The 18,845-nt window shown below is 46.9% G+C and overlaps 1 protein-coding gene across 1 annotated transcript in view; it reads left to right on the top strand.

The window, feature by feature from the left end:
- LOC309568867 (5-hydroxytryptamine receptor 3A-like) overlaps positions 1-18,845 on the top strand; it is a gene marked incomplete at both ends in the record, with an annotated part of 110,964 nt that overhangs the window by 73,005 nt on the left and 19,114 nt on the right. Inside the window, one exon of the mRNA XM_082274651.1 lies at positions 9,099-9,250. Coding sequence (XP_082130777.1) covers positions 9,099-9,250 — 152 coding nt within the window. The remainder of the gene's footprint in view (positions 1-9,098; positions 9,251-18,845) is intronic.

Genomic DNA, 18,845 nt, shown 5'->3' with positions numbered 1-18,845 from the left:
TCACATATCCCCCAACAGCACTGTCCCTCCCACATCCCCCCAACAGCACTGTCCCTCTCACATCCCCCTCAACAGCACTGTCCCTCTCACATCCCACCAACAGCACAGTCCCTTTCACATCCCCCCAACAGAACTGTCCCTCTCACATCCCCCCCACTCCACTGCCCCTTTCACATATCCCCCCAACAGCACTGTCCCTCTCACATTCCCCCAACAGCACTGTCCCTCTCATATCCTCCCAACAGCATTGTCCCTCTCACATCCCCCAACAGCACTGTCCCTGTCACATCCCCCCAACAGCACTGTCCCTCTAACACCCCCCCCCAACAGCACTGTCCCCCTTTCATCCCCCCAACAGCACTGTCCCTCTCACATCCCCCCAACAGCACAGTCCCTCTCACATCCCCCCAAACAGCACAGTCCCTCTCACATCCCCCCAACAGCACTGTCCCTCTCACATCCCCCCACACCACTGCCCCCTTCACATATCCCCCCAACAGCACTTTCCCTCTAACATCCCCCCCCAACAGCAATGCCCCCTTCACATCCCCCCCAACAGCACAGTCCCTCTCACATCCCCCCAACAGCACTGTCCCTCTCACATCCTTCCAACAGCACTGTCCCTCTCACATCCCCCCAACAGCACTGCTCCCTTCACCTCCCCACACAGCACTGTCCCTCTCACTTCACCCCAACAGCACTGTCCATCTCACATATCCCCCCACACCACTGTTCCTCTCAAATCCGCCCAACAGCACTGTCCTTCTCACATCCCCCCCAACAGCACTGTCCCTCTCACATCCCCCAACAGCACTGTCCCTCTCACATCCCCCAACAGCACTGTCCCTCTCACATCCCCCCAACAGCACTGTCCCTCTCACATCCTCCCAAAGGGACTGTCCCTCTCACATCCCCCAACAGCACTGCACCCTTCACCTTCCCACACAGCACTGTCCCTCTCACATCCCCCCAACAGCACTGCCCCCTTCACATATCCCCCCAGCAGCACTGTCCCTCTCACATCCCCCCAATAGCACTGCCCCCTTCAAATATCCCCCGAACAGCACTGTCCCTCTCACATCCCCCCAGCAGCACTGTCCCTCTCACATCCCCCTAACAGAACTGTCCCTCTCACATCCCCCCCACACCACTTTCCTCTTCAGATATCCCCCCAACAGCACTGTCCCTCTCACATCCCCCCCAACAGCACTGTCCCTCTCACATCCCACCAACAGCACAGTCCCTTTCACATCCCCCCAACAGAACTGTCCCTCTCACATCCCCCCACACCACTGTCCCTTTCACATATCCCCCAAACAGCACTGTCCCTCTCACATCCCCCCAACAGCACTGTCCCTCTCATATCCTCCCAACAGCATTGTCCCTCTCACATCCCCCAACAGCATTGTCCCTCTCACATCCCCCAACAGCACTGTCCCTCTCACATCCCCCCAACAGCACTGTCCCTCTCACATCCCCCCCAACAGCACTGTCCCCCTTTCATCCCCCCAACAGCACTGTCCCTCTCACATCCCCCCAGCAGCACAGTCCCTCTCACATCCCCCAACAGCACTCTCCCTCTCACATCCCCCCGAACAGCACAGTCCCTCTCACATCCCCCCAACAGCACTGTCCCTCTCACATCCCCCCACACCACTGCCCCCTTCACATATCCCCCCAACAGCACTTTCTTTCTAACATCCCCCCCAACAGCACTGCCCCTTCACATCCCCCCCAACAGCACAGTCCCTCTCACATCCCCCAACAGCACTGTCCCTCTCAAATCCCCCCAACAGCACTGTCCCTCTCACATTACCCCAACAGCACAGTCCCTTTCACATCCCCCCAACAGCACTGTCCCTCTCACATCACCCCAACAGCACTGCCCCTCTCACATCCCCCCAACAGCACTGTCCCTCTCACATCCTTCCAACAGCACTGTCCCTCTCACATCCCCCCAACAGCACTGTCCCTCTCACACCCCCAACAGCACTGTCCCTCTCACATCCCCCCAACAGCACTGTCCCTCTCACATCCTCCCAACAGCACTGTCCCTCTCACATCCCCCAACAGCACTGCACCCTTCACCTCCCCACACAGCACTGTCCCTCTCACATCCCCCCAACAGCACTGCCCCTTCACATATCCCCCCAACAGCACTGTCCCTCTCACATCCCCCCAACAGCACTGTCCCTCTCACATCCCCCCAATAGCACTGCCCCCTTCAAATATCCCCCGAACAGCACTGTCCCTCTCACATCCCCCAGCAGCACTGTCCCTCTCACATCCCCCCAACAGAACTGTCCCTCTCACATCCCCCCCACACCACTTTCCCCTTCACATATCCCCCCAACAGCACTGTCCCTCTCAAATCCCCCCAACAGCACTGTCCCTCTCACGTTACCCCAACAGCACAGTCCCTTTCACATCCCCCAACAGCACTGCCCCCTTCACATCCCCCCCAACAGCACAGTCCCTCTCACATCCTTCCAACAGCACTGTCCCTCTCACATCCTTCCAACAGCACTGCTCCCTTCACCTCCCGACACAGCACTGTCCCTCTCACATCACCCCAACAGCACTGTCCCTCTCACATATCCCCCCTCTCACATCCCCCCAATAGCACTGCCCCCTTCAAATATCCCCTGAACAGCACTGTCCCTCTCACATCCCCCAGCAGCACTGTCCCTCTCACATCCCCCCAACAGAACTGTCCCTCTCACATCCCCCCCACACCACTTTCCCCTTCACATATCCCCCCAACAGCACTGTCCCTCTCAAATCCCCCCAACAGCACTGTCCCTCTCACGTTACCCCAACAGCACAGTCCCTTTCACATCCCCCAACAGCACTGCCCCCTTCACATCCCCCCCAACAGCACAGTCCCTCTCACATCCTTCCAACAGCACTGTCCCTCTCACATCCTTCCAACAGCACTGCTCCCTTCACCTCCCGACACAGCACTGTCCCTCTCACATCACCCCAACAGCACTGTCCCTCTCACATATCCCCCCACACCACTGTTCCTCTCACATCCGCCCAACAGCACTGTCCTTCTCACATCCCCCCAACAGCACTGTCCCTCTCACATCCTTCCAACAGCACTGTTCCTCTCACATCCCCCCAACAGCACTGCTCCCTTCACCTCCCCACACAGCACTGTCCCTCTCACATCACCCCAACAGCACTGTCCCTCTCACATATCCCCCCACACCACTGTTCCTCTCAAATCCGCCCGACAGCACTGTCCTTCTCACATCCCCCCAACAGCACTGTCCCTCTCACATCCCCCAACAGCACTGTCCCTCTCACATCCCCCCAACAGCACTGTCCCTCTCACATCCTCCCAACAGCACTGTCCCTCTCACATCCCCCAACAGCACTGCACCCTTCACCTCCCCACACAGCACTGTCCCTCTCACATCCCCCCAACAGCACTGCCCCTTCACATATCCCCCAGCAGCACTGTCCCTCTCACATCCCCCCAATAGCACTGCCCCCTTCAAATATCCCCCGAACAGCACTGTCCCTCTCACATCCCCCCAGCAGCACTGTCCCTCTCACATCCCCCCAACAGAACTGTCCCTCTCACATCCCCCCCACACCACTTTCCCCTTCACATATCCCCCCAACAGCACTGTCCCTCTCACATCCCCCCCAACAGCACTGTCCCTCTCATATCCTCCCAACAGCATTGTCCCTCTCACATCCCCCAACAGCACTGTCTCTCTCACATCCTCCCAACAGCACTGTCCCTCTCACATCCCCCCCAACAGCACTGTCCCCCTTTCATCCCCCCAACAGCACTGTCCCTCTCACATCCCCCCAACAGCACAGTCCCTCTCACATCCCCCAACAGCACTCTCCCTCTCACATCCCCCCGAACAGCACAGTCCCTCTCACATCCCCCCAACAGCACTGTCCCTCTCACATCCCCCCACACCACTGCCCCCTTCACATATCCCCCCAACAGCACTTTCCCTCTAACATCCCCCCCAACAGCACTGCCCCCTTCACATCCCCCCCAACAGCACAGTCCCTCTCACATCCCCCAACAGCACTGTCCCTCTCACATCCTTCCAACAGCACTGTCCCTCTCACAACCCCCCAACAGCACTGCTCCCTTCACCTACCCACACAGCACTGTCCCTCTCACATCACCCCAACAGCACTGTCCCTCTCACATATCCCCCCCACACCACTGTTCCTCTCACATCCGCCCAACAGCACTGTCCTTCTCACATCCCCCCCAACAGCACTGTCCCTCTCACATCCCCCAACAGCACTGTCCCTCTAACATCCCCCCAACAGCACTGTCCCTCTCACATCCTCCCAACAGCACTGTCCCTCTCACATCCCCCAACAGCACTGCACCCTTCACTTCCCCACACAGCACTGTCCCTCTCACATCCCCCCAACAGCACTGCCCCTTCACATATCCCCCCAACAGCACTGTCCCTCTCACATCCCCCCAACAGCACTGTCCCTCTCACATCCCCCCAATAGCACTGCCCCCTTCAAATATCCCCCGAACAGCACTGTCCCTCTCACATCCCCCCAGCAGCACTGTCCCTCTCACATCCCCCCAACAGAACTGTCCCTCTCACATCCCCCCCACACCACTTTCCCCTTCACATATCCCCCCAACAGCACTGTCCCTCTCAAATCCCCCCAACAGCACTGTCCCTCTCACATTACCCCAACAGCACAGTCCCTTTCACATCCCCCCAACAGCACTGCCCCCTTCACATCCCCCCCAACAGCACAGTCCCTCTCACATCCCCCCAACAGCACTGTCCCTCTCACATCCTTCCAACAGCACTGTCCCTCTCACATCCCCCCAACAGCACTGCTCCTTTCACCTCCCCACACAGCACTGTCCCTCTCACATCACCCCAACAGCACTGTCCCTCTCACATATCCCCCCACACCACTGTTCCTCTCACATCCGCCCAACAGCACTGTCCTTCTCACATCCCCCCCAACAGCATTGTCCCTCTCACATCCCCCAACAGCACTGTCCCTCTCACATCCCCCCAACAGCACTGTCCCTCTCACATCCTCCCAACAGCACTGTCCCTCTCACATCCCCCAACAGCACTGCACCCTTCACCTCCCCACACAGCACTGTCCCTCTCACATCCATCCAACATCACTGCCCCTTCACATTTTTAAAGAGATATTGCTAGAGATGAAGTAAAAAGCACCACATCCCTTTAATTGAGTAACTACAATGGAGGGGGGCAAGTGGGACTTTAACGGTGCTAAATGATGGAGAAAAATCTGAATTCTCAAAAATTGTACATTTTATTACACATCAAAAGTGAGGACAAGACAATACATCAATATAAAATAATAAAATCAAGAAAATGCACTCGAAAATATCAACTCTACATGTTTCGCCATCTTCATAATAGCTTCTTCAGGAGTTTTCATGGACATTTCTCGAGAGTGAACATTTCTGGGTAACAAAAGGAAAAAACATAAAAGACATGACATGTACATGTATATAGGGCTTATCTCAATGGTCCTAATGTTGAGTGCCCAATTGATTTACATAATTATAAGGACAATGATACAAATAAAGTACCTTAAGATAACCTGAACCCTTTCTTATGCCAAAGGTGGAGGCAATAGAGGTGACGCCACCTGAGCAAGCACAGAGGGGAAGGGAACCGAGACCTTCAGACTCCTAGAGTTGACCCATAGAGAGGGTGACAGCCAGGCTAGAAATGATGGGTAAAGATAGTAAAACCAGAGCATAGGAATACATTTCAACCCAAAAATTGCTATGTCTCCAATTGGTGTGGGACTAAATATCAGGTAGAAAAAATTACCAAAATAGTCACCTGATTATGAATAGATGTGCAGTTGATTCATTAGGTACCTCAATGTAACAAAGACAGGAAGGGAAAATGGAGTCCCCTTAATAACCCCCAAATGGGAAGTATCCCTTGAAACAAAAAGAAATGGAATTTGTTGAAAATAGTAATAAATATAATGTAGGGTCTGTCAAATTTTGAGGGTATGAATACTTACCCAGAATTGACAAGATTCAGCACCTAAATTGTCATGCAGTATTCAAAAGTTCACCGCCATTTCAATTCAACAAATTTTCCAATAGTACACTCAAAAATGAAGGAGACTGCACGAAAGGAGAAAGAAAAAGGCATGGAAGGACATAGTCAGCATTGGAATCTACCAAGAATGTAAGGAGAGAAGCAGGGTTTAAAAGATTTCATTTACCGCAAATGGTCTCAAAGATCATGTGTCGTTCCCCGAAACAGCACTGTCCCTCTCACATCCCCCCAACAGCACTGTCCCTCTCACATCCCCCAACAGCACTGTCCCTCTCACATCCCCCCCACACCACTGCCCCCTTTACATATCCCCCCAACAGCACAGTCCCTTTCACATCCCCCCAACAGCACTGTCCCTCTCACATCCCCCCCCCACACCACTGCCCCCTTCACATATCCCCCCAACAGCACTGTCCCTCTCGCATCCCCCCCACACCACTGCCCCCTTTACATATTCCCCTAATAGCACAGTCCCTTTCACATCTCCCCAACAGCACTGTCCCTCTCACATCCCCCCAACAGCACTGTCCCTCTCAAATTCCCCCAACAGCACTGTCCCTCTCACATCCCCCAACAGCACTGTCCCTCTCACATCCCCCCCACACCACTGCCCCCTTTACATATCCCCCTAATAGCACAGTCCCTTTCACATCTCCCCAACAGCACTGTCCCTCTCACAACCACCCCCCCAACAGCACTGTCCCTCTCAAATTCCCCCAACAGCACTGTCCCTCTCACATCCCCCAACAGCACTGTCCCTCTCACATCCCCCCCACACCACTACCCCCTTTACATTTCCCCCCAACAGCACTGTCCCTCTCACACCCCCCCACACCACTGCCCCCTTCACATATCCCCCCAACAGCACTGTCCCTCTCACATCCCCCAACAGCACTGTCCCTCTCATATCCTCCCAACAGCACTGTCCCTCTCACATCCCCCCAACAGCACTGCCCCCTTCACATATCCCCCCAACAGCACTGCCCCCTTCACATATCCCCCCAACAGCACTGTCCCTCCCACATCCCCCCAACAGCACTGTCCCTCTCACATCCCCCCAATAGCACAGCCCCCTTCACATATCCCCCCTAACAGCACTTTCCCTCTCACATCCCCCCCAACAGCACTGTCCCTCTCACATCCCCCCCAACAGCATGGTCCCTCTCACAACCCCCCCAACAGCACTGTCCCTCTCACATCCCCCCAACAGCACTGTCCCTCTCACATCCCTTTCACACCCCTGCCCCCTTCACATATCCCCCCAACAGCACTGTCCCTCTCATATCCCCCCAACAGCACTGTCCCTCTCATATCCTCCCAACAGCACTGTCCCTCTCACATCCCCCCAACAGCACTGCTTCCTTCACCTCCCCACACAGCACAGTCCCTCTCACATCCCCCAACAGCACTGCCCCTTCACATATCCCCCCAACAGCACTGTCACTCTCACATCCCCCAACAGCAATGTCCCTCTCACATCCCCCCACACCACTGCCCCCTTTACATATCCCCCCAACAGCACTATCCCTCTCACATTCCCCCAACAGCACTGTCCCTCTCACATCCCCCAACAGCACTGCTCCCTTCACCTCCCTACACAGCACTGTCCCTCTCATATCCCCCCAACAGCACTGTCCCTCTCATATCCTCCCAACAGCACTGCCCCTTCACATATCCCCCCAACAGCACTGTCCCTCTCACATCCCCCCCAACAGCACATTCCCCTTCACATATCCCCCCAACAGCACTGTCCCTCTCACATCCCCCAACAGCACTGTCCCTCTCACATCCCGCCAAAAGCACTGCCCCCTTTACCTCCCCCCCATAGCACTGCTTCTTTCACCCCCCACAGCACTGTTCCCCTTTACATCATCCCCCCCACACACACACACACACGCCACTACCCTCTTAACATATCACCCCCACAGCACTGCTCCCTTCACCTCCCCAACACAGCACTGCCCCCCCCCTTACATGAATCCCCACACACCACACTAACCCCCGGTACATGACCCCTGCTCCCCATCCTTCAAAATTTCACAGCTCTGTCCTTCCTTCACTCTCCTACCTTACACAGAGCGGAGAGCAGGAGGTGGGACAATCTTGAACAAAAAGCAGTGTAGCACCGCATGGAGAGAGGCTGTGTGACTCCCAGCCAAATAACTTCCCACCTCCCAGTAGCCAATCACCTCCAATGTGAAAAGTTAATTCAGGCAGCTGCCTCTCTCCATTCAATGCCGGTCCCGCCCCCAGTCCAGACCGTCCCGCCTTCGGCCATCCGCCCTGCTCGGCTACAGACAGCGGCAGAGGCAGGGAAGAAAAGCAGCAGCCAAATGGCGGCAGTCCTGATAGAGCAGTAGCTTGGGCTGGATGCGAACCACGGGCCACCATTTACTGATGCCCAGTCTAGGACATACTTTCTCACAGGGTCTCGAAAGATGTTAGATGGCTATCACATTTTGAGAGTCCCTAACCTGGAACGTTTATAGTTACAATAAAAGTGTAAAAAAAATGACAAAAAAACCCATAAGAAATAAATAAATAAAAATAAAAATAAAAAAGACAAAAATAGTTGTTGTTTTATTGTTCTTACTGTTTTACTGTATTTTATGCTATACTGTAATGTTTTATTGTAAACCATTGTTTGCTTTGCAGGTATGTCATTCTACTGTTTTATTGTACTGTTACTGTGTTTTATTGTTAACCATTGTTTGCTTTGCAGGTACGCCATACAGCTGCAGCACTGATTTGCTTTTTTTGACAGCAACAGGGTTAGCTCTCACAATATGTAAAATACGGGGTGGTTTGTGTCTTGCTAAAGGTGGATTTTGATCCCCCAAAACATTTATGAATATAGCCTTAGATTATTTATACCTTTCAATTACCTGTTAGTGCCCTGAAAGTCATATTTACTGGTTGGATATACTGTGTGCACCCACGCTCTAACACTCTTTTTTTTTTTTAATTACAAAAAGTATTTTTTTGTAGATTTATTTATTGTTTGTTTCTCTTTTCTAGTTGAGGATATTGATTTTGCCTTTTTGAGGATTGGCCCAGCATATTTTCCACACAACCTTAGGAGTGAGGGGGAGTGGGATGTTAGGGATGTAATTCCCAAACACATACACTACCAAGACAATGGTGTAAGCTATGGAGAAGTCCTCTACTTTGTAAGTATATATTATTTTTTTTATTATTTAAAGCTGAACTCCAGGCAAACAGCTAAAAACACAGATGAAATATGCTGTGTGTTATGGATTTGTTGTGTTCAACTAGTTCTCAGATATACACAGCTCTGCCAAGCACCACAGCCTGGTCTAGCAGGGCAAGGGACCTGATTTTGCTCTTCTGCAGCTAAGTGACATTCACAAGTCTTGTCTGTCACCCGGACTGTGACTGGGCAGTAAATGGAGAGGCAGCAGCTTGATGAGCTCATCTCTCTGTCACTCTGCTCTCTCCTTCAGTATGTCCATTGGTAATGCATGAGCCCCACAACATAGTTGACTGTGTCTTTGTGCTACTTTTCCCCTTTCCCAGTTTGAGCTCTGCTGTACAGGGAATTGGCAGATAAGAATCATAGTCAGGTATGTACACAACTTGCATTTAACCATGTCCCACACAACCTATTATCAAAAGATGGCTGGGTGGGAGCTTTCTCATTCCAGGTGAACTTCACATGATGTCCTTTCCAGAACGTGCTTTGCGCATGTCCCACGGGTCGTGCTGCGGCACAATCTATCACTGGCTGTGTCTGGCAGACACAGCCGATGACTGATCAGTGTATCCGCTGCAGGTACCATGTGATCACTGTGATTATTCGCAGCAGATCACATGACATGTAAACAATAAATGGCTTGGATTTATGCCATTTATTGTGTACAATTGTGTTGTTAGCTGTGATTGGTCATAGTGATCACACAGTACAGACAGAGCCAATCACAGTCCATCTGTACCATGTGATTAGCTGTGGGCAATCACAGCTAATCACAGCAATACACACTGAATGAATGAATTTCATTCAGTAAAAAAAAAAATGGTTGCTTATACCAGTGAAATTCACTTTTATAAGCAATCATAATGTGTAAAATAGAAAAAAAAATCCTGATGACTCCCCCAGTAGTACAATGTTACTATGGTGACATTGTACTGCTCTGATCACAGTGTGTAAAAAAAATAAAAAAAATAATAATAAAAAGTGAAAAAAAAAATATTATTATTTTTTTTACATCCTGCCATCAGTCAGTGTCCCTGATCACCACCACACCATTTATATGATAATGATGTACTGCAGTGGCTTGGACATTCATAAAATGTTGCCCATCATCATAGATGAGCTAAAGAGCATAGCTCTCAAACAATTATATTTCTACCTTTCACTGTTGTAGTGGAACAGTATGCTGAAAGATTGCTAGATAACATTTTATTCATATATCTGTCTGTTCTGAAACTCTTGAAAATCAGATGCTACACTTTCATACATGAGGGCAGATGTTCCATGATTGAAACCAAGAATCTATCACATGCAAACAAATACCCTTCAACCCTATCTCTGAACCAGCAAAGTTAAAGACCAGCAAACTTTCCATTGAAAATGCATGGAGGTACAAATGCAAGGCCCCTCATGGTGTAGTATTTAACTCAATTTATTGAATAAAAATACTAATAGTAAAAACTCACATATAAAAAAACGATGAACAGCGTGGTATGCAGTAGGTCTGTGCGTCTCTTCGGGGTCTCCTCCGTGTTTTCATTTTTAGTTCACCTCATTGTTTATTGATGGCATAAACCTTTTTTTTTTTTGGCTCATACTCACCTATCTTCTGGGATATTATTTTATTTCACGAGCCAGTTTTGTGATATCATTTGCAATGTTAACACTATCGTTTTTGCATATACAGTATGTAGCACAAGTATTACATTTTATTTTATGCTCAGTTCATCCCATTGCACAAGTCACTTTTGGATAGCATACTTTGCACCATCCTTTCAGCACTTTACTGTTGAACATTGATTATTTATTTACTTTTATGTGATATTTTTTGTATGTATCCACTATTTATATGTATTGTACTATGCAAGTTTTCTAGTGCTTTTATTTATTTATGAGATGGTTTATACAGTATCTCACGAAAGTGAGTACACCCCTCACATTTTTGTAAATATTTTATTATATCTTTTCATGTGACAACACTGAAGAAATGACACTTTGCTAAAATGTAAAGTAGTGATTGTACAGCTTGTATAACAATGTACATTTGCTGCCCCTCAAAAAAACTCAACACACAGCCATTATTGTCTAAACCGCTGGCAACAAAAGTGAGTACACCCCTAAGTGATAATGTCCAAATTGACCCAAAGTGTCAAAATTTTGTGTGGCCACCATTATTTTCCAGCACTGCCTTAACCCTCTTAAGCATGGAGTTCACCAGAGCTTCACAGGTTGCCACTGGAGTCCTCTTCCACTCCTCCATGATGACATCACAGAGTTGGTGGATGTTAGAGACCTTGCACTCCTCCACCTCCTGTTTGAAGATGCCCCACAGATGCTCAATAGGGTTTAGGTCTGGAGACACGCTAGGCCAGTCCATCACCCTTACCCTCAGCTTCTTTAGCAAGTCAGTGGTCGTCTTGAAGGTGTGTTTGGGGTCGTTATTATGTTGGAATACTGCCCTGCGGCCTAGTCTCCAAAGGAAGGGGATCATGCTCTGCTTCAGTATGTCACATATAGTACATGAGAAAAAAGGGGGGAGGGGAATAAGAAAAATGAAATACAGATACTATATGACAGCTGGCATGTGTATAACATAAGTATACCCATATAAATCAAAAAGTTATATATTAATATATTATTAAGCCAGCTGTTACATAAGGAGAAAAATGGGGTAAAGGAGGGGGACGTTTGGGACTTTAGATGAGGTGTGCAAAAATAATACATGAACAGACAAATCGATTAAAATAATTTAGGCGGGCCTAGCATAATCCTACAAAAGCAATTTAATTGTATTGATTAACATACATAAAATGACATCATGGCGTAGCTATATTTATTTCACCTGGCTTGCTTCTTGACATCACCCTTTTCACGGCACATTTAGGTGTATCCTGTCCATCTGGTCATGGGTCTTTTGGATTACCTTAATCTTTTATATTTTTCACTTAACCACTTGCCGACTGCCTAACGCCGATCTACGTCGGCAGTCAGCCCCTCACAGGCAAAGTGACGTAGGGCTACGTCACTAGCTTGTGAGGGTCTAGGGAGCGAGCGCGCGCCCCCGGAGGCGCGCTCCCGCGTGGTCCCGGACCCCCCCGCGCGTGTGACCAGCGGACCCGATGTCCGCCGGTCACTCAGCGATCGGCGGGGGAGAGGGAGAATGTCAGACAGCTTGTGTAAACAAGCCACCTGTCATTCTCCTTGCTGTTAGGATACTGATCACTAGGATCTAGTATGTAGATCCGTTGATCAGTGTCCATACAGCTCAAGCCCCAGCCAATCACAGTAGAAAGCACGCCCCTAGGGATACACACAGCCCCTCCCTCCCAAATAAAGTTAACCCCTTCACTACCAGTGTATTTTTACAGTAACAGTGCATATATATAGCACTGATTACTGTAGAAATGTCACTGGTAACCCCAAAAGTGTCAAAAATGTCAGTCAAGGGTCCGATCTGTCCGCCCCAATGTCGCAGTACCGCAAAAAAAATCGCAGATCGCCGCCATTACACGTTAAAAAAAAAACAACAAAAATGACAGAAATCTTTCCCTTTGTTAGTAAACGCGATAACTTTTGCGCAAACCAATCAAAATACGCTTTTTGCGATTTTTTTTACCAAACATAGGTAGCATAAAACAAATTGGCCGAAAAAGTAAAAAAATTTTGATTTTTAAAATTTTTTTGGGGGAATTTCATATAAAAAAATGTGAAAAATATTGCTATTTTTGCAAAATTGACGCTCTTTTTTTGTTTATAGCGCGTGATCAAAAAATCGCACAGGTGATCAAATACCACCAAAAGAAAGCTCTGTTTGTGGGAAAAAAAGGACGCCAAATTCGTTTAGGTACAGCGTCGCACGACCGCGCAATTGTCCGTTAAAGTCACGCAGTGCCTAATCGCAAAATACCCCCTGGTCGGAATGGGGGTAAAATCTTCCGGGGCTTAAGTGGTTAAACACCAGCCAATTCACTTTCAATATTTATCAACTCTCTTATATGGTATATTTTGTTTACAGAATACTCTGGTGGCAATTTCCTGAAGTCTCAATCTATCTAGTTTTTGTGTGCCCTGGTGACCATGGATTCGGTCTCTTCAGTTCCCAACCCAGACGTTCCCCAGGGATCTCTGGTTTCCTCAACATGTTTATGTTGACATCAGGCCTGACTTTTGACCTTGTAATACTGCCAGTCACATGACACCAGGGGAGGAAAAATGATTAATTTGGACCAATTTGGACATTTTAATTTAGGGATGTATTCACTTTTGTTGCCAGCGGTTTAGACATTAATGGCTGTGTGTTGAGTTTTTTTTGAAGGGACAGCAAATTTACACTGCTATACATGCTGTACACTCACTATTTTACATTGTAGCCAAGTGTCATTTCTTCAGTGTTGTCACATGAAAAGATATAATTAAATATTTACAAAAACATGAGGGGTGTACTCACTTTTGTGAGATACTGTAGGTGCTAATTTAGAACACATCTCTAGACCATACAGAGACACATAACACGGTTTATTATTTCTATATCCATTGCATACTCTGCACCATTATGCAAAGAGGTAGCGCAGCACTACTATACACCACTCTAATTCTAGAATTCTAGCTGCAGCCTCATATCCTCACTTTTCATCTCCCATGTATACTTCATCCATAACAGCGTGAGAGCCCCATCTTTTTTTCAACTTTTAGAACCCGTATCCTACCCCCTCTCGCAGCGGTCATGGACATATTTAATTTTATGGAACAAAGAGACATCAACCTGGATGAAATATTCAATTGTGATCACCATAATAATAAAAGTGGAGGCTTAAATAGTCTAATGAAAAGACTAGGACACACCATGGAAAAGAAAATTAGTGTATGGTGGGATATCACCACTTTTGAAAGCTATATTAAAGAAAACCTTGTTCCTAGAAGATTGAGATGGGATGTACCATTAAATAATGGATTAACCGACCAAGAGTCAGTAGATGAATGGTTCAATTTTGTCAATGAAAAAGGACTTGAACTACTTAGACTACTACTAAAGAGAAAACTTAGGAAAATTAGAAAAATCGATCAACAAATGGGAGAACTCAAAAGCCAACTAGACGCACACAAGGATAAACAAGAGTTTGCAACACTCACCGCACTCCTTAACAAAGATCTCATCAAAAAAGATAAAGAGGTACAACTCAGAAATGGAAAGAAATACACTAGAGACAGGAATGACTATAAAACAGACCAAGTGTATAAATGGCAGAACCAACTAGGAGACACCATTCCAACATCTACATATTCCACACCTGAAAAAATTGTCAAAATTGAGAACCACAAGAACCTCAACCATATAGACCACCAGGAACACCAAGAGAATACAGACCCCAATGGCAGACTCCCAACAGATCAAAAAATGACCAATACTACCACCCTCAGGGACACACACCAAATAGAACACCACAATGGGAAAGGATACCACGGAGCGGGTGGAAAAAACCTGCGTATTGGAAGAACAACCGTAGACCCTATAATAACTGGAACAGACATAATAACTGGCCAAAAGAAAGAAGAGGACCAAAACAAGACCAACATTATCACTGAGCACCTGAATATCACTACAATAGACCACCACAGGATCACCATCATTATAGAGCACCGAAACACTACCACAACAGACCCCGAGAAAGAGGTCCTATTTCAATGTATAACTCCTATGCCCTTTTCAGAGATCTAAGAGAAGAAGACAACTACTTTGGACCACAGGGATATGAACAGGACCCCAGAAGGGATTTTTTAGGGAGAAGAACAGAGAATCACTTCCTGAGAAGAAAAGAAGAAACAAGAACACAAAGAAGAAGCATGAAAAGAAGAGAGGATGCCGATCAGGAAAGAGAAAACAAAATAAAACGAGAATAATAGGAGAAGGGATATTTAATCTGAGCGGTAAAGACCTTACTAAAGAAGAACTCGCAGTATTAGATAAAGGCCTAAAATATGCACCCTTCAAAAATCTCAACAAATTCGATACCTACATTGTGATTCAAAAATTTGTTAGAAAATTAAATATTAAAAAATACATTCTAACCAATCCTACAAGACGTTTTGAGACAAATATCACAATACAAGATGTGACACATAGCAATTTATACAATAAATCGATATTTAACCCAGCACTAAATGACAACAAACATATTGAGGTATTCAATAAATTGCTAACCACAGAAGTTAATGATTTGAAAATAAGGAAAATACATGAGACAGGACATATTAAAGCAGGAATCAAGAAATTGACTGAAAGAAAAGACATTGTGATCAGACCTGCAGACAAAGGAGGTGGCATAGCAATACTATCAAAAGAATATTCCTAAGACATGATGGAACTACGTCTAACGGACCAGCATACCTATTGCAAATTATTAAGCAACTCTCTTCACAAATACAAAAAAGAACTAGAAAAAGTGGTATAACTGGGAATCAAGAAAAACATATTGAACAAAAAAGAAGTGAAATATCTCATTCTGGAAGCTTGCCGTACACCTATAATATGTGCATTACCAAAGTTACACAAGAATAAGGAAAAACCACAACCAAGACCTATTGTAAATGTTATAGATTCCCTCACGGCTAGATTGGGTCAATATGTTGACTTCTATTTACAACCGCTGGTATAACAGACCAAGTATTATCTTAAAGGCACTAAACACATTCTACAACTCCTAGAAGAACTAAAAGGAGAACAAGGTCCATATATAATGGCTACCATAGATGTATCCTTGTTATATACCATCATCGAGCACCACCAAGCATGTGAAGCCACCAAATGGGCCTTAAGACATATATCTACTCTTCCATGTAAACAGCGCAAGTATCTCGTCAAGTGTCTAGACTTCTGCCTAAAAAATAGTTATTTCTGGTATAACAACACTTACTACCTACAGAAAACTGGAGTAGCCATGGGAGCTAAATTTGCACCGAATGTCGCAAATTTATTTATGTCCCAATGGGAAGAAGACAGCGTATATCTGCATCGACCAAAAGAGCTAACACTCTACAAAAGATACATAGACGACATCATGATTTTATGGAAAGGAGATAAGACAAAACTAACAGATTTTATTAATACACTCAACCAGAACGATAGGAATATAATACTCACAAGTGACATCAATGCAGAAAAGATCACATTCCTGGATTTCGAGATTTTGTAAGTGAATAATACCCTGATTACTAAAACTCACTTCAAAAGCGTAGATCGCAAATGTTATATACCTACTACGAGCTGTCACCATAAAAACTGGATATTCAACATTCCAAAAGGACAGTTCATACAGCTAAGGCGCAATTGCACTTTTAATAAAGACTACAAAGAACAAGCAACCAACATGGGTCATAGATTTATTAACAAAGGTTATGATAAACAACACACAGAAAACACTATTAAAGAGATCCAAGCACTTGAAAGAGATACATTGATGAAAGATAAAGCCAATACCAACTCCCAAATGGAACAAGTACCATTGATTCTGGACTATAATGTTCAATATAAGAAAATAAAAAAGATAATACGAAAACACTGGCACATTTTACAGGCCAATACACAACGTAACCACTTCCGCACCAGCTGCCGCAGTTGTACGGCGGCAGTCTAGCGCTCCCAGGCAAAGTGCCGTACATGTAGGGCGCTCGCCTAGGTGGAGCTAGGGGGCGATCGTGCGCCACTGGAGGCGCGCTCCCGCCCCTGCTCGTCAGCTGGGGAGCCAGCGCGTGTGAACGGCGGCTCCAATGGCCGCCGGCCACTTGCGATCTCCCGCAGCTGTGAGAGAAGGTCAAACGGCTGATGTAAACACAGCCGCCTGTCATTTTCACTAAAGTAATCACAGAGGCTATGTGATCCTGCTATATAGGATAACATTTCTCTGTGATTATTTCACAAGCCATGCTCCCTGACAGTTAGAATCACGCCCCTAGGGACACATTTAACCCCTTGATCACCAGTACAGTTAACCCCTTCCCTGCCAGTGTCATTTTTACAGTAACAGTGCATATTTTTTAGCACTGATTACTGTAATAATGTCACTGGTACCCTCAAAAGTGTCAAAAATGTCAGTTAGGGGTCTGATCTGTCCGCTGCAATGTCGTAGTCCCGCAAAAAAAAAAACGCAGATCGCCGCCATTACTAGTAAAAAAAAACCAATAAAAATGACATCAATCTTTCCTGTAGTTAGTAAACGCAATAACTTTTGCACACACCAATCAAAATATGCTTATTGCGATTTTTTTTTTTATACCAAAAATATGTAGCAGAAAACAAATTGGCCTAAAATGTTAAAAAAATTTGATTTTTGCATTTTTTTGAGAATTTCATATAAAAATTTGAAAAATATTGTTATTTTTTCGAAATTGTCACATTTTTTTTGTTTATAGCGCAAAAAATAAAAATTGAACAGGTGATCAAATACCACCAAAAGAAAGCTCTGTTTGTGGGGAAAAAAGGACGTCAATTTTGTTTGGGCACAGCGTCGCATGACTGCACAATTGTCTGTTAAAATCACGCAGTGCCGAATCACAAAATAGGGCCTGGTCATTGAGCAGCCAAATCCTCCAGTCTGAAAGTGGTTAAAGACATATTACCCAATCAACTGAAGTTTGTTTACAAAAAAGCTCCCACCATGAGAGACCAAGTAGTCAAAAGCATTATAGATCCACCCAAAAAAAGTTCTCATTCTTCACTGGTAAAGGTTTTTACCCGTGTAAACGATGCTATGCCTGCACCAAAACCAAACAACCTAATGCTAAAAAATTGAGTTCACTGCAAACAGCAATGGTAAGACAATTCAAAATCAATGAATTTATCAGCTGTAACACAGAAGGTGCAGTGTATGTTCTGGAGTGCAGCTGCGGCCTGCAATATGTAGGCCGCACAAAAAGATTGCTTAGAATACGCATTAAGGAACATGTACAAAATATATGCAAAGTATTTGAAAAACATAGCATATCAAAACATTTTGACCAGGTACACAATAGGGATCCAACACACCTCAGATTCTGGGGCATAGCACCCTATAAGAAACACTGGAGAGGTGACCACAAAATCAGAACCCTCAGTCAACAAGAATCAAAATGGATTAGAGGGGGTGTGGCGTACGGCGCTGAAGATGGCCGCATAGCTCCTCAGCTCTGCTCGGCCACCCGGGACATCAGCCACCATCAGCGCTCACAGCGGACCCAGATGCCTCCATCGGACCCCCAGAGTCTCCGGGAGTCATGAAGGGTAAAAAAGGGAGCCTTGCAGACCTCCAAGCTGGACGGCTTCCTCCTTTCCACCGCCCCCGGGCTTCGAGAAAAAATGACGCCGGTAGGCCGCAACCCCAGCCCCCTCTTAGCGTGGGGGGGGGGGGCGGGAAGGCCACGGGACCTTCAACAGGCAAGTCGCCAACCCGGACAGTGGAAACTCGTCCGGTTCCTCCACCCCCCCCCCTTCTTGCCCTCAACCAGAAGCCCGGAAAAACAGAAACCCCGCTGGGGGTCACCTCCTCCAGACTCCGTACTCCCTTCTATGATGGACCAAATGG

Source organism: Pelophylax lessonae (assembly GCF_965119305.1).
Source record: "Pelophylax lessonae genome assembly, chromosome: 12".
NCBI lineage: Eukaryota > Metazoa > Chordata > Amphibia > Anura > Ranidae > Pelophylax > Pelophylax lessonae.
Note: the sequence above shows the minus strand (reverse complement) of the source record. Positions and strands in the feature narration are given on the sequence as shown.